Below are 15,075 nucleotides of genomic sequence, written 5' to 3'. Positions count from 1 at the left end.
AAGAAGCTGTGATTAAGTGAGAATTCCTAGTGGGTTTAACATTTGCTACTTCCACAAAGAAAAACCAGCTGAAAAAGGGGCCATGCTTTTAGTGCACACTATTAGTGCAAATCATGACTGAAAAAGCCTGGATTTGATGTATGTAGTATGTGCCAAAATGGTGATACAAATGTAGATTTGTTCCTGTATAAAACTGAAACAGTGTTCTCCAGCCTCATGGATTCATTTAGGAAAGAAGTTTACTGTGCTACAAAATTAGTGTGAAATGGCCTGTCTAGCAAGGAATGTTGCAGGGGATTCTGGGGTATGTTCAAAGGTATAAGCTGACTGGTCTTACTGGGTCTCACGCTTGCCCCATGTGAACCAAGAGTGTGATCTTGCACATACTTTCCTGCATCTGTGTATTATTACAGGTGACGATGAGCAATTAGAGAGAAACAGTGTCCTACAGGAATATTTCTCTGTGATTGATCATCTTATTGAGCAAGTTTAGAGGACAAGAGTACAGGAACTCTGGACTCCCTTGAACACAGTCTGAATAGCTCTGCTTTGTTGTATAGAGTAGCATGAGGCAGTAATAAGGCATCCATAATACATTGCTGTTCTTCAGTTGTGAGAAGTATTGAAGATGCAGGCAATGTACCATCCTTACATTTTAGGTTCCTGGTTAGCTAAACCATTAAGTCACAGGTGGAGGATGTGTGGTCCTCCAGATGCATTGGATTACCGCTCCCATTTTTCTGTACTATGGGCTGTATTGGCTACAGCTTGCAGGAGTTGTACTTCAACAACATATGTGGGAGCCACAAGTTGTTTACCTGGCGGGCATTAAGCTAAGCACATCCTGGTGCTTTCTTTAGAATTCTTCGTTGTTTTTGCCAGGTCTGAACTGGAGCAGAATAAATCAGTGCCAGTTTGGTGTGCTTTGCAGCATCTGATTACTTTTCTTCCTCTCTTTCTCCTTCTCTTTCTCATTCTCTTTCTTTTTCTCTGTCTCTGTCCTTCCCAACAGGTTTGGCACAATGACATGCCATACAGGGCCTTAGCAGCGTGGCAAAATTTGGCTGTTTTGGAGCTGCCTCCTCCCCTTCCCCCAGTCCCTTCGCCTGTGGGAGATCTGAGCTGGCTTCCCTTGCACTGGGTGTTCCCTCCTTTCTCCCACTCACTGCAGAAGGGTCAAGTCTACCATGGCCGGGGACAGACTTCCACGCAAAGTGATGGATCCCAAGAAGCTTGCCAGCCTCTTGAGGAGTGGGTCCGAAGGCATGCTGGTCATTGACAGCCGCTCCTTTGTGGAGTACAACTCTTGGCATGTTCTCAGTTCTGTCAACATCTGCTGCTCCAAGCTGGTCAAGAGGAGGCTTCAGCAAGACAAGGTATCCATCACAGAACTCATCCAGCCAGCCTGCAGTATAAAGGTACTTAAATGAAGCCCCTTGGTAACCCTCCAGACCCTGTTGTGACTCCCTATTCCAGTTTCGGGCAGAAAGAGTGACCCATATCATATGAAGGAGTGTAAACAACATTGGAACTGTTTGCAGCACAGGACTAGCAGAAAGAGAGTTCCTGATGTTTTCCATGTAGTCTGTTTTTCTACTGATGATTTTCTTCCAGCCTCATGCTTTTACCCTTTCTGGTAAAAAATTATGCTAATATGAAGATGTGCCAACTTTTCCATGGCAGATTTCAACAATATACAGGTGTAATGGTATAAGCAAAGAACAGCTCTGAGTGTAATTCCACCTTTAGAACAAAATATGGTTGATGTTGTTGTTATGTCTAATCATAGTTTCCAACAGCCATATTAATTAATCTGACCAAATGGTCTGATCATTAACAGTGCTGCTTAGTTCTTAACAGAGCTAATGTGAGCCATATAGTGTTAATTATGGTTCAGGGTTTCACCAATGATTCATTTTGAGGCCTAAAGCCAGTATCCAAGGATGCATCTCCCAAGGCCCTAAGGTCATGTAAAAATCCACTTTTTCCAGTTCTTTTCACGGCCGAGGTTTCACATCTTTGCTTTTCCCCCCGTTTATTCCTTTGCTGGGAATAGTTACATGGATGTTCCCATGCAATTTGGAATCATGTAGTAAATATATTGAAGCTATAGTGATAGTCAGATCTGGTTGGGTGGTAACAAAATTTAATAAAATATACTTTCATATCTGATGAAAACATTTGATGTCTTTAGAGGAACGCAGGATGCTATTTGGTCTGCTGTGGGAACAGACTGGTTCACTCCTTTTTCTGGTGATCACATGCCGTAATTGCTACCTACACATTTATGGGCCTCTATCAGGGGCTTCTACTTTCTTGGTGTGGGTAGGATCCCTCCATTTTGGTTCATTTTCAGGGTGTGTGATCACTGGAAATGAACCTAAGTGAGTTTGGGGCTATCAAGGTTCTTTCCACCGGGAATTTCCTATATGTGAATTAGCTTAAGAAGACAACCACTTCATGATACAGTGGTGCCTTGACGTATGACCATAATCCATTCCAGAAGATGGACGTAACTCGAAATAGTCGTAAGTCGAAGCGCCATTTCCCATAGGAATGCATTGAAATACAATTAATCCATTCTGGCCAAAGGAAAAAAAAAATCACAGACACAAAAATCACAGACTCATTGGAAACGCAATTAATCCCTTCCGGCCGAAGGGGGAAAAAAGAGAAAAGCAATCAAGTGTGCAAGACCCATTGGAAATGCACAGAAAACAAATGGAGCAGATTGGAAATGCACAGAGAACAAAGGGGGCAGGTCAGAAATGGTTGCCCATACATTCATAGATCATGTGAAAGCTCTGTAAAGTAGTTTTAAGCTTCTTTTTTTTTAATTTAGAGGCAATCTTTTTGGTTTTATGCTATAAGAAATAAGAATGGGGACAAATACACAGAAAATTACCGTTTTCTCAAACAAAAACTATCAATAAGGAGTGATCAGTAAAAACTATTGAAGGAGCATTAGAAAACGCCATTGGTTATTCCCCAAGCACTCAAGAAACAGCAGTAAAACAGATGGTCTGCAAGTAGGAAGCTTTTAATTACCATTGAAGGGAACCTTATTGAATGGGACTTCTCTAAGGTTTTTGGTCATGGGCAACCACATACCCGAATAATATACTGGTATATTAATTGTTATGTGCAACCTCTGTTTGAATTCCTCTTCTGGTGAATTGGAAAATAAAGTTGACTTGCAATTGTAAAAGATTTTAGTATGGAAGGAACCTCATAGTGTTTGTATACTGGCCATGATTCCAGTGATTCACCCTCCCTAGTTTTCTCTCTTTCTGAACTCATTGCCTGATACATAATATAGCCACAAAAGCCATGGGTTAACAAGGATAATCCTTTGAAGTAGGATTTATGTCAATGAAAATAATTGCATGTGGAGGAAATGTGTACAGAAGGGAGGGAGGAGCAGGGATGTGCTACTTGCAAGCCACCATTCGTGATCCTTTCTTTGTACAAAGCAGTAATAGAAAGATGGTTTAACTCTGTCCATTTAATGAGGTGGTTTGTGGTTGCCAGTGTTGAAACATGAAATGGATGTTGATACACATTCATGCTTATATTTATATTGTATCTGGAAACTGACATCTAAATTACTCAACTTTGTCATTGGAAGTATTGGTTTATTTTACCAGCTCTCCATTCCTGAGTCTGCTCTTTCAGCCATCATATTTGTCCAGGTGTATATGCTACATTATTCTACACTACAGCAGTGAAAACAGTGTAATGCAGTTTTACTGTTTTGGCTCCATCCTATAGAATCCTAGAATTTCTCGTCTGGTCTGGTACTTGGGGCCTCTCTGTTGGTAAACACTAGTGTGCTGTTTTGGCTCATGGGGAGAGAATTCTAAGGACCTCGCCAGACTATAAATAGGTTGGAGCCAATGGCAGTTACAGTGGAATTAAATTGCTAAAACTGTAATGTATATTCCATCTTGCTTTGATGTGCTGTCTAGCCCAGTTCATGTGTATAAGAGATGGTACTGTTGTACCCAACTCCTAATGCAGACATCTTCAGATAAAAATGCTTCCTATGCTGGCTGCTTACCCTTTTTCATAATCTTGAGAAGGGAAGGTCTAGCCCTCTGCAACTCTCTGCTTCCTGTGCTTTTGATTTGGTCTGCACTTCCTTGTTGCGGGTGCAAGAGAGATACATTTCTTCCATTTCCAAAGTCCTCCATACAGAGCATGTTACCATAGTCTCTCGAGACTGAAGGATGCTTAACTAACATTTCCTCCATAAACACAACGTTCCCACGCTCACCCCAGGAAGTCATGTGATCCAAGTGGTTCTCAACCTTGGATCCCCAAATGTTGTTGGGCTTCAACTTCAGAAGCCCCAGACAGCATAACCAGTGGTGAGAAATTCTGGGAGTTGTAGTTCAGCAACTTCTGCAGACCCATAGGTTTGAGCACCATTGCATTAGCAGACCAGCTTAGGCTGAAGCAAGCTGCACAGCTGGACTTTGGAATCTAGAACAGCAGCAGCATTCCCAGCCCCTGGCCATGTCCTGGAATGAGAGCCGGCTGAACTGGCAGTGTTCATTCCTGTTGTTAATACAGTGGTGCCTCGACTTACGAACATCCCAACATACGACCATTTTGAGTTACGACCAGCTCTGGCCACAACATTTTGCTTTGGCTTGTGACCAGCGCTTCAAGTTACAATCAAAAAAAGGCAGGAATTCAAATTTTCATAAGGTTAGAAGAGTGTGTGATCGGAGGAGGCTTCGGACTGCCTGGTAAGGTAAGGTGCTGCCTTCTCCTTTTTAAAAAACTGTTCTGGGTGGGTTTTGCAGTGTGGTTTTGGACTGGGGAGTTATGTTTCTGTGCTGTGATGGGTCTTGCAGCCTTTGGTTTTTTTTGTTTTTGTTTTTGCATTTCTGAAGGGTCTTGCAGTGTCTGTTTGCTTTTTGCTTTTAAAAAAAATTTCCGAAGGGTCTTGCACGATTTGTTTGATTTTCTTTCTTTTTTTCCCCCTTCGGCCAGAACGGATTACAGTAATCGTGTTTCCAGTGGGTCTTGCAGGGTGTGTGTGTGATTTTTTTCTTCAGCTGGAATAGATTAATTGCATTTCAATGCATTCCTGTGAGAAATGGTGCTTCGACTTACTACCATTTCGAGTTATACGACTGGAGTTCCGGAACCAATTAAGTTCATAAGTCTAGGCACCACTGTATATGAGAAAAAGGGAGAAGGCAGTAAAGAAGGGAGACATTGAAAAACAAAAAGGTTTGTTAGAGGATTTAATTCTGAGGTGATTCAGAAGGAAGTGCACATGGCAATAATATCAAAAAGTTTTGTGGTACTTTAAAGACCATCTGGCAAGGCCTGATACAACTTTTCATGGGCTGCAGTACACAGTCTGTGAAGGCTTATGCCAAACAAAATGTTTCAGTCTTTAAGATGCCACAGCACTCTTCGCTTGTTTTGCTGCAATTGAATGGCATACAATAATTATCCCTCCACCCAATTCTCCCCTATTAATTTGACCTTGTGCTTCATAAGATTTTCTGTGAGTAACTGCAGACTTATGATTGCCCACTTCTTTACACCCACCACATTCCTCTCCTGTTAGCATAGGCTTGATGTACAGAAATGAAGCAGATGAAACCATTTCTGTTACTTTACCTGCATGGCAGGAAATGTTTTTACCTGTTAAATGTTTACACATAAAACAGAAGAGCAAGGCTAGTAAAAAATGAAAAGTCTCATGTCATGTGTACCTTGTCTTTTATATATGCAACCAAAGGTTTACGTCTTTGCCAGCTGAATTTACCAAGAGCTACAGCAGAAGACCAAGAAGTCATGCGTTCCTCTCATGACATATAGATCTTTTACTCCTGACAGGGCCTACTGCCCACCCCATCACCCAGAGATGTCCAAGTTCCTTTGAGCAGCTGGATTGCTTTTTTAATGTTTGTGCTTGCCTACTCTCCCTCCCTCCCACCCACCTAGGGTTTTTTTTATTATTATTTTGTAGGAAAGAAGGGTAATTCAAGCGATTAATCAAATGCTAGGCCCAGCTGGAGCCATCTGTAGAGGCCTCATCTCCCCCCCTCCCCTTGCCTCTTTGCACACGGCTCATTGCAATTGGCTAACAGTGACATCACCCTTGCTTGGATCAAGTGTATTGGGGGGGGGGGGAAATGAATGTGTGAGGAAAAAAAGTACTCTTTGCCTCTAGTCTGCTTTACTGATGCTCCAGGCAGGGGCTGTAGAGAATGGTTCACAAATGGCTTTCTAAAGCCACTTATTAATACTGGAGAATAGAGCAGCATAATGTATTTTTAGATGCTTAGAGAAAGAGAAATTCTCCCTGCTTTGGGAGTGGTGGTGGTAAGGAATGCCATTTCTGAAGTGGCTATAACTAGGTTAAATTCTAAATCTCTTTGGGGACTATAATAATTTGTTAGTATTCCCGCTTCACCGTCATGTAAAAAAAGAAGGGAGGGAATAGAGATTGGCAAATCTCCTCAGAAGCTTAGCTTTTTAAATTTATTTTACACTTGAACCCAAATTCTGGCTGCAAGAATAGATTTCAGATATGCCTGTCAAAATCCCTGCAGCTGGAGCAAGATATTGAATGGGAGTTTCAGTTATACTCAGGGGAGCATGTTTTTCCTTCCCCATGAGCTGCAGTAGCAGAATGCAGCGTGTAGAAAAAGCAAAGGTCTGCATGTTTGCTTCATTTGCACATTTCATGTAGGTTGAAGAGCTAATATCTTTTTAAAGGCCAGAATTTGGCTACTTCTTTATAACAGAGAGCAGACAAAGCATGACAGAGTAATCTGGAAAAGGAAGCAACCACAGTGGACATATCTGCCCACCTCCAAGGACAAATATGTCATGTGGCATATGATGTTTATATAACATGGTTTGCAAAACAAGCAATCCAGCAGCCTAGCTGTAATTGTTCACACATCTAGGGCCATCTTATAAGTAAAGGTAAAGGTTCCCCTTGACAATTTTTTTGTCCAGTCGTGTCCGACTCTAGGGGGCGGCGCTCATCCCGCTCTTCAAGCCATAGAGCCAGCGTTTGTCCGAAGACAATCTTTCCGTGGTCACATGGCCAGTGTGATTTAGACACAGAACGCTGTTTACCATCCCACCGAGATGGTACCTATTTATCTACTCGCATTTGCATGCTTTCGAACCGCTAGGTTGGCAGGAGCTGGGACAAGCGACGGGAGCTCACTCCGTCGCGTGGATTCGATCTTACGACTGCTTGGTCTTCTGACCCTGCAGCACAGGCTTCTGCGGTTTAGCCCACAGCGCCACCACGTCCCTTATAAGTAGCATCCCAGATTTTAGCAGAATTGTTCCAGCTGTTCCATATTCCTTTTATCCTCTGTTTTAGTGATTCTAACTGACATATTGTATTTTGTTTTTTGTATTTTGACTCTGGAAACCACTTGGGGACTTTAAAAGCAGAATAGGCATTTTCTTTTTCTTTTCTTGAAATGACAGTGCAGGATAACATGTTGTTGTTTAGTCGTTAAGTCGTGTCCAACTCTTCGTGACCCCATGGACCAAAGCACACCAGGCCCTCCTGTCTTCCACTGCCTCCTGGAGTTTGGTCAAATTCATGTTGGTTGCTTCACAGACACTGTCCAGCCGTCTCATCCTCTGTCGTCCCCTTCTCCTCTTGCCTTCACACTTTCCCAACATCAGGGTCTTTTCCAGGGAGTCTTCTCTTCTCATGAGATGGCCAAAGTATTGGGGCCTCAGCTTCAGGATCTGTCCTTCTAGTGAGCACTCAGGGTGGATTTCCTTCAGAATTGATAGGTTTGTTCTCCTTGCAGTCCAGGGGACTCTCAAGAGCCTCTTCCAGCACAATTCAAAAGCATCAATTCTTCGGCGGTCAGCCTTCTTTATGGTCCAGCTCCCACTTCCATACATTGTTACTGGAAAAACCATAGCTTTGGCTATGCGGACGTTTGTCGGCAAGGCGATGTCTCTGCTTTTTAAGATGCTGTCTATGTTTGTCATCACTTTCCTCCCAAGAAGCAGGCATCTTTTGATTTTGTGGCTCGTGTCACCATCTGCAGTGATCACGGAGCCCAAGAAAGTAAAATCTATCACTGCCTCCATATCTTGCCCTTCTATTTGCCAGGAGGTGATGGGAGCAGTGGCCATGATCTTAGTTTTGTTTTTTGTTTTTTGTTTTTTGATGTTGAGCTTCAGACCATTTTTGTGCTCTCCTCTTTCACCTTCATTAAGAGGTTCTTTAATTCCTCCTCATTTTCTGCCATCAGAGTGGTATCATCTGCATATCTGAGGTTGTTGATATTTCTTCCAGCAATCTTAATTCCGGCTTGGGGTTCCTCCAGTCCAGCTTTTCGCATGATGTATTGCATATAAGTTAAATAAGCAGGGAGACAATGTACTTGTCGTACTCCTTTCCCAATTTCCAACCAATCAGTTGTTCCATATCCAGTTCTAACTGTTGCTTCCTGTCCCACATATAGATTTATCAGAAGATAGATAAGGATAGCATGGGTTTTTTTAATTTGTTGATTGCACTTCTTGTTTCATGGTACTTTATAAAAGGCTGAATATTTTCAATATATCTGTAGCTATTTAGAGAAGATGCTTGTTCATTCATTGAATAATTTATACCAGTTAAATGTAACTTTTCCAATGCAAGCATCAGGCCTCAGGAGAGGGCAGAGCATCAGTTGGATTGTAAGGAATCAGGAGAGTGTTAAATCTGAACTACTTCTAATACTGGAATCCCAGTCCTAATTGTGACCATCATCACCACTCCATACCAGTTACAGTGGACCCTTGACTTACAGACGACTTGACTTACAGACTTTTTGAGTTACAGACTTCTCTGGCTGCAAAATTTAGGTTTGACTTGCAGCCTGAGAATTGACTTACAGACCAGAAAAAAACCAAAATGGAACAAAAATGGCCTGTTACGGGATTAATCGGTTTTCAATGCACTGTAGGTCAATGGAGACTTGACCCACAGACTTTTTGACTTGAGAACCGCCTTCCAATAAGGATTAAGTTCTCAAGTCAAGACCCCACTGTACTTCCACTTACCAGCTTGCAGTTTGATTCTTAAAATGCATCTAGGTGTTTGCAATTGAGTGAATTGTGTCTCATCCTGTGGGATTTTTTAAAAAGCTGTATGAAATGCCAGCCATCATCACTTCTGGCAATAATTCTTTCAGATTAATCATGTGATATATAAAGATAGATCATCTTTCCAATAGGTCTTCTAAATTGATATGTCAACTTCTAGTTTCTTTCTGTTTCATTGTAATCAAAGAAATATCTACTGTAGCTTCAGTGATGATAAAATACTTGAGAATCCTAGAAGCAGTGTCTTAAGTCCCACTTATTTCTACGAAAGATATTTGGAGTACGTCCATCTTAGCAGAGAAATATAAGCTTATGATCGCAGCAAGTTCTTGCTCTGTGTTTTTGTTGAAATAAGAAGAAAATGATAAGAAAGATGTTTTGTACTGGGGTTTGTGTTCATTTTATTTTTGATAACAGTAGATAGCTTTGTTGCTAGGTTTAGAGCACAGGAGACTGATTTAAAACAGCACATGAGGAATTCTTTTTGAGAACTTTGGTGCTATTTAATTAGTTCCTTTGGGAAACAGCATAGTTCCAGAAGAGCAGAGGTAGAGATTTCTGCAGTGTATCTTGTTTAATTTATCACATTCCTCCGAAGAGCTCAGAGCAGCATGTGGCCATGTATGTTGTTCTCAAAATAGGCCTCTGAGATAAATTAGACAGGGAGATGTGACTTGTCCATGCCTTCAATTGTTGTACATGGCTTGAGTAAGGGTTTGCACCCAAATTTTACACTTGGGTATCTGTCTTCACTTCACCAGGCCTCTGGCAAAGTTTTCAATGGCCATGGTATTTCTAAGTCTTGGACTCTACCATAAAAATAGTATTCTCAGGCTTTTCCTCAAACTAGATGCTACATCATCTTTCCAAGCCCTAGAATAATGTGCAGATATTTTCTTCTCACTCCACATTATCCTTATTCCTGTTGTGGTGTTGCAAGAGCTGATGAATAGAAAGGTGGTCAGTAGGACAAAGGAAAGGCTGGAGGGAACCAAGTGAGTCATACATCTTCATAGGCCCTCATAGGAAGTATTAAGAAAATAACCTGCAATGGTACTTTGCCATGTTGTAATGCAAACTTGTTACTTGCAAATGCACTTAAAGCACCACTTTTCTAACCCTTGTCATACCAACCATTTTGGGGACAAGTTGCATCTCTACCTTGCCATTGGGTTACCATCTTTCTAGAAAAACTAAACAGATGCTTCTCTGACAACCCTCCTGTCACATTTTTTCCTGTCCACTCCCACTGCTCATTATGGAAGAAAGTTTGGAGAAGACAGATGCTGTCTGTGCACATGATTTCTTTGTGATCTGGAACTTTGTGTGATCAAAATTGTTTAGGAGCCTACACAAAGAAAGCCAACTCATCTATTTAGACATTTCCCCAAAACATATGGATAGTCATAGGGCAGAACCACCTTGAGAGTACTGGCTGTGATGACAATTACTGGAGGGAGGGAGAGATGCTAAAAGCCTGAACATGATTCCTGTGTTCTCAGGATGTTTGTGTTGGCAATGCATAGTGGACAATATGATATTCTACTCTTGTTAGTTTAAATGAAGAGGGCATATTTTTTGTAATGAGGGTCAAATTTTGTGCTCGTGCAACACCTGCAGATACCCAGGGTGGTGTAGTAGATGTTTTTGTGGCCTTACAACTACCTCAGGAAGTCTGGGTTGAAATCCCCACTCAGCCAGCTCACTGGGAATGTGGAACTGGTAAAAACCACTCCTTAGGTACCTCGCTTGCCTTGAAAGTCCTCCTAGCTTTGTTATAAGTCAGTTCCAAGTTAACAGCACATAACAACAACACTTGAACTGGATGTGCACATAGAACAAATGTACCTCTAAACTTCTGTTCTTGATGGATTTGCTGCCAGGTACCTTGTGGCAAGGGGAGCCTTGAATGACTCTCCATCTATTTATGAACTTCTGCTCTTCCTCTTCATGGAGTTAATCCTTGTCATAGAGTTAGTCTCCTGTTTGTACAGTATTTTGTTCAGATAGTAAGACTTTTCTTTGTTTAGTTCTCCTAGTACCTTTAGCTGAAGTATTAACTTTGAAGAATTCACGAACATGCTTTGGTAATGCTGCATCTCCTCAAGCCTGTCATTCTTGTGACATTACAGTTGTGGGGTTGCCTTTCGCATGTTTAGTTTTATTTTTGTTGGGGGGGTATGGCATGGGGTTGGCAAGTACATTTAAAAATGTAGGTTTTGATTGTCTTTTGTCATCAGCGATATTTCTTCAGATTTTCTTGGGAAGAGGATGGATGTGTCGAGGCCAGCAGTGGAGTGATTCACCCTCATGTTATTATGTGGGGTCTTTTTGTTTCTGATGGGGGAGGGGCCAGGGTGAGTGGAGCTACTGCTGAGTAGCAGATGGCAGGAAGGGTGACATCATAGGCACAATTGTCCTGCCCCATTATTCTTCCTGACAGGCTCCTGCCCTCTATTCTAGTTTCCTGCTGACAGAATTTAAAGTTGGAGGAGTGGGGGCTGGAAATAAAGGCATCCAGAGTTCCTCAAACATTCTTCCCTTTTGAGTAAATAATGTTTATCTAGTAGTAGCTCCCAGAAATTAGGCAGGTAGAACTTTCTCTTCATTACAGCTACCATAAAAGAGAGGAGCAGGTGTGAAGTATGAGTAGAATTAGCAACTTATCATATTTTTTTGAAAACAGGAACAGCTAAGTGAGAAAAGCCTGACAGTTGATAGGAGATGAGGTGGAAGGCTCAGGCAATGTTGTTGTTTTTGTTTAGTCGTTAAGTCGTGTCCGAGTCTTTGTGACCCCGTGGACCAGAGCACGCCAGGCCCTCCTTACTTCCACTGCCTCCTCTCAGGTAGTCGGAGAAGGGATAACTGCTATGAACGTGCCAGACATGACAGCTGGGAGGCCACAGGGACATTTTGCGAGTGAACACTAACATTTATTTGGGAATCTTGTGCTAGAGGACATTAGCTACCATAGCTCTTAAACAGAGATCCATGCAAGTGATCATTCTATCACCTTTGTAATTCAAGGAAAAGAAATCCTATTTGGCCAAAATGTATTCACAATGTCTGCACCCCTTCCTGCTCTCTCCCTCACTCCCAGCTGAATTCCAACCAGGCCATTCCAAGTTCCCTCAGTGCAGCTTGCTTGCGTGTTGCCAGTGGCTGTCTATCATTTCTTTTGCTTTGAACGTCTTAACTTTAATAAGATATAAACTGTCTTGCATTCATCTACCATTGCTCAGCAACTCTCCAGTAATGCCCCAAATACAGTTCCTCACATGGAAGGAATACTAAATCCTGCTGTGGGGTAATTCTGTTTCCAAAGTGGTGTTTCCTTCACTGCATAATGGCTCTGCCATAGTGGAGAGCCCTTCCACTTGTAGCCACAATGTACATGGCACCTTGGGTGACAATCGTGGCCCCTCTGTTTTTGTGACTCTGACTAGTGATATCACCTTATTTGACCTTTGGGGTAAGTTTAGATAATGGAAGATAAATAAATGTCTGATTCTGTATTGAATAAATGAGAGTGCTCCTGTTCATCACTTCACATAAATTTTCAACACCAGTTTTGACACATGGGTCAGGAAAAGCTTTAAAGCCTATTGTCAAAATAGTCAATCATATATTCATTCATGTATGCAACAGGGTCAAAAGCTCAGTTTTCCAGCATTCGTCTCAGACATAAAATGAAAATAGTCATCACAACATTATCTGTCTACACACATTTTTAAAATCAGCGTGTTCTGCAATGAGTGTTAAGGGGCAGATACATTAAAATGGAATGCTTGTTTCGCCAGCTTTCTGAGTACTGTACAGAGTTTCAGGATGCTGGCAGAGAATTTAGGTGATCAGCCATTATGGGATTTTATAAGTATATGTGTGTGAATATATGGTGTTCTGCACTTGAGAACAGAATAGCCCAAAACATTGAGCATGCTGTTTAGTTAGACATTGTTCTCCCACTGCAGTCATCATGTCCCATAATACTTTGCATCCTCAGCTCCTGACCCACTTGAACCTCAGATACTGCAGAGAAAGCCAAACATCCCTTTCCACTGGAAATATTTAGTGAGGCATGACACGTCTGGCATTTATTTCTGCTGTTCTCTTATAGTGGTTTGTTTTGACAGTTATAATTGAGGGCTAAATTAGCAGAAATAAGATCCCTCAAATTTCATGCTGGCAGCCAGACACAAGTCAGTCAGCAAGGGATGTGTTGAAAGTTGCCAGGCAACTACACATGGTGAAACAGGTCCAATGAACTCAAAGCAACTTGGAGCAGAATCTGTTTTCTCTGTGGATTTGCAAGATGGTTTTCCACACTCTGCTGTGCCCAAAGAAAGACACAAGGGATGTAGTTTTTTCCCATCTTATTTAGGTTTGTATAGGGTTTAAAAATGTCAAATGACAAAAATTATATACATATATATCTATATCTAGTTTTCTCTTATCCTAGAGGGTGGAGCAATATGCTCTATGAAGTTAGCTAATGCACCCTCTGGTCATGCCAGTGTTGCATATGTTTGAATAGAGTTAGCCTAGATGGTTTATTGTCCCTTAAGGACTATATAAGTTGTTCTGGTTCTATGAGATTCCTAATTCTGTGTTTTAGCTTTGATCATTTTAATGGTGAAAGGTGCTATAGGACATATACTAAAGTCCCTGTTCTAAGAGTGGCTTAATTAGGTCAGTGCCTCTTCATTTTTTAATCTCACAGTAAGCTGAATTTCGCTCTCCATTTTCACAAAATCTACCCATATTCCTTACCAAAAGGTTATGTACTCAGCTTAGCATTATATTTTTGTAGCAGATCCTCTTGCCAAAGTTATGGCTCTTTGACTACACCTCATTTACTGTGTACTCAATCCAAACATTTTTAGCCATTCCTGTATTAAACTCTGTTTAAGTACTTTCTTAACTTAGTTTTTGCATTTCTTTGGAGATTATGTACTTTTGTGGACCAATGAAAGCGAAGCTTCTAGAATCAGGAGGTGTTCCTGTGAAAGTCTCTATAACAGGAAGAGATCTTTACTGATATCACTCTTGGAAGCTTAACTTGGAAATGTATCTTTTCTGCTCCACTCAGACTTTTTTTACAGAATGCCATGCATGGAATCAGCTCCAAGTAGCAATGAGTGCTCTTGTAACATTGCCAAACAGGAATGCACATTACACAGCTGGTCTGCTGCAGAATGATCTCCCCTTTAGAGTATGGAAGTAGCAGTCTGCAGTACTTCAGGGACACAGAGTGTCAGCAATAGACTTCATATTAGTTCCTGGCCAGAAAGAAGGGTATATGTCAATACTTGTATAGGTTTCCAACAATCCAGGCATGAAGCTAGGAGTAGAGCAATGGGAGCTTCACAGAAGAGTCACGAAAGGAAATATGAATAGATGATGGTGGGGCTTCTGTAGCAGTTCTACAGCAATTGCTCATTTGAAGTGTGCCATCTGGGCTATTAGAAGCCATTGTGGACAATGATATCTTTGACACCTGAGAATCCATTGTTCCTGGAAGCAGCATTAGCTTATCCTCAGATAATAAGTCTGCATTTTTGCAGTCTTCTCCCTCTGTGTCAACATCTGATGAAGCTGGTTTATGTCCCTGTGAGTAAATTAATCTTATAGTCAAACAGATGATTCCACTAACTGGGTGGTTTAGAAAAGGGAATGTATAATGAAGAGCTCCAAGAGGATCTCTTAAACTTGAAAGTATGGCATGAAATTGGCAAACCTTCCTGTCTATATGGATGAGATCTGACTTGGAAGTGACTGATCAGGAAACAGATCTTAACTTGTGACAGGATTACTTGACAAAAATGTTAATTCGCTGTGGAGGGGATACAAATAAGGCAAATTCCATGTTGGAGACTATTAAGAAAAGAAACTCCCAATACGAATCTGTGGTGTAACCAGACAGGAATGTTCAGTTCCACTCACTTGCTTAAAAAGAGGACTGTGGAT

At 41.5% G+C, this 15,075-nt stretch overlaps 1 protein-coding gene across 2 annotated transcripts in view; it reads left to right on the top strand.

The window, feature by feature from the left end:
• DUSP8 (dual specificity phosphatase 8) overlaps positions 1 to 15,075 on the top strand; it is a 96,712-nt gene that overhangs the window by 26,124 nt on the left and 55,513 nt on the right. Inside the window, exon 2 of one of the 2 annotated variants that reach the window (XM_020788743.3) lies at positions 1,013 to 1,418. In XM_020788743.3, coding sequence (XP_020644402.3) covers positions 1,188 to 1,418 — 231 coding nt within the window. In that variant the 5' untranslated portion in view covers positions 1,013 to 1,187. The remainder of the gene's footprint in view (positions 1 to 1,012; positions 1,419 to 15,075) is intronic. The other variant, XM_072985652.2, reaches the window with a different exon arrangement.

Source organism: Pogona vitticeps, chromosome 1, assembly GCF_051106095.1.
Source record: "Pogona vitticeps strain Pit_001003342236 chromosome 1, PviZW2.1, whole genome shotgun sequence".
NCBI classification, from domain to species: domain Eukaryota; kingdom Metazoa; phylum Chordata; class Lepidosauria; order Squamata; family Agamidae; genus Pogona; species Pogona vitticeps.
The sequence above is the reverse complement of the archived record's forward strand: the minus strand, read 5'-3'. Positions and strand labels throughout refer to the sequence as shown.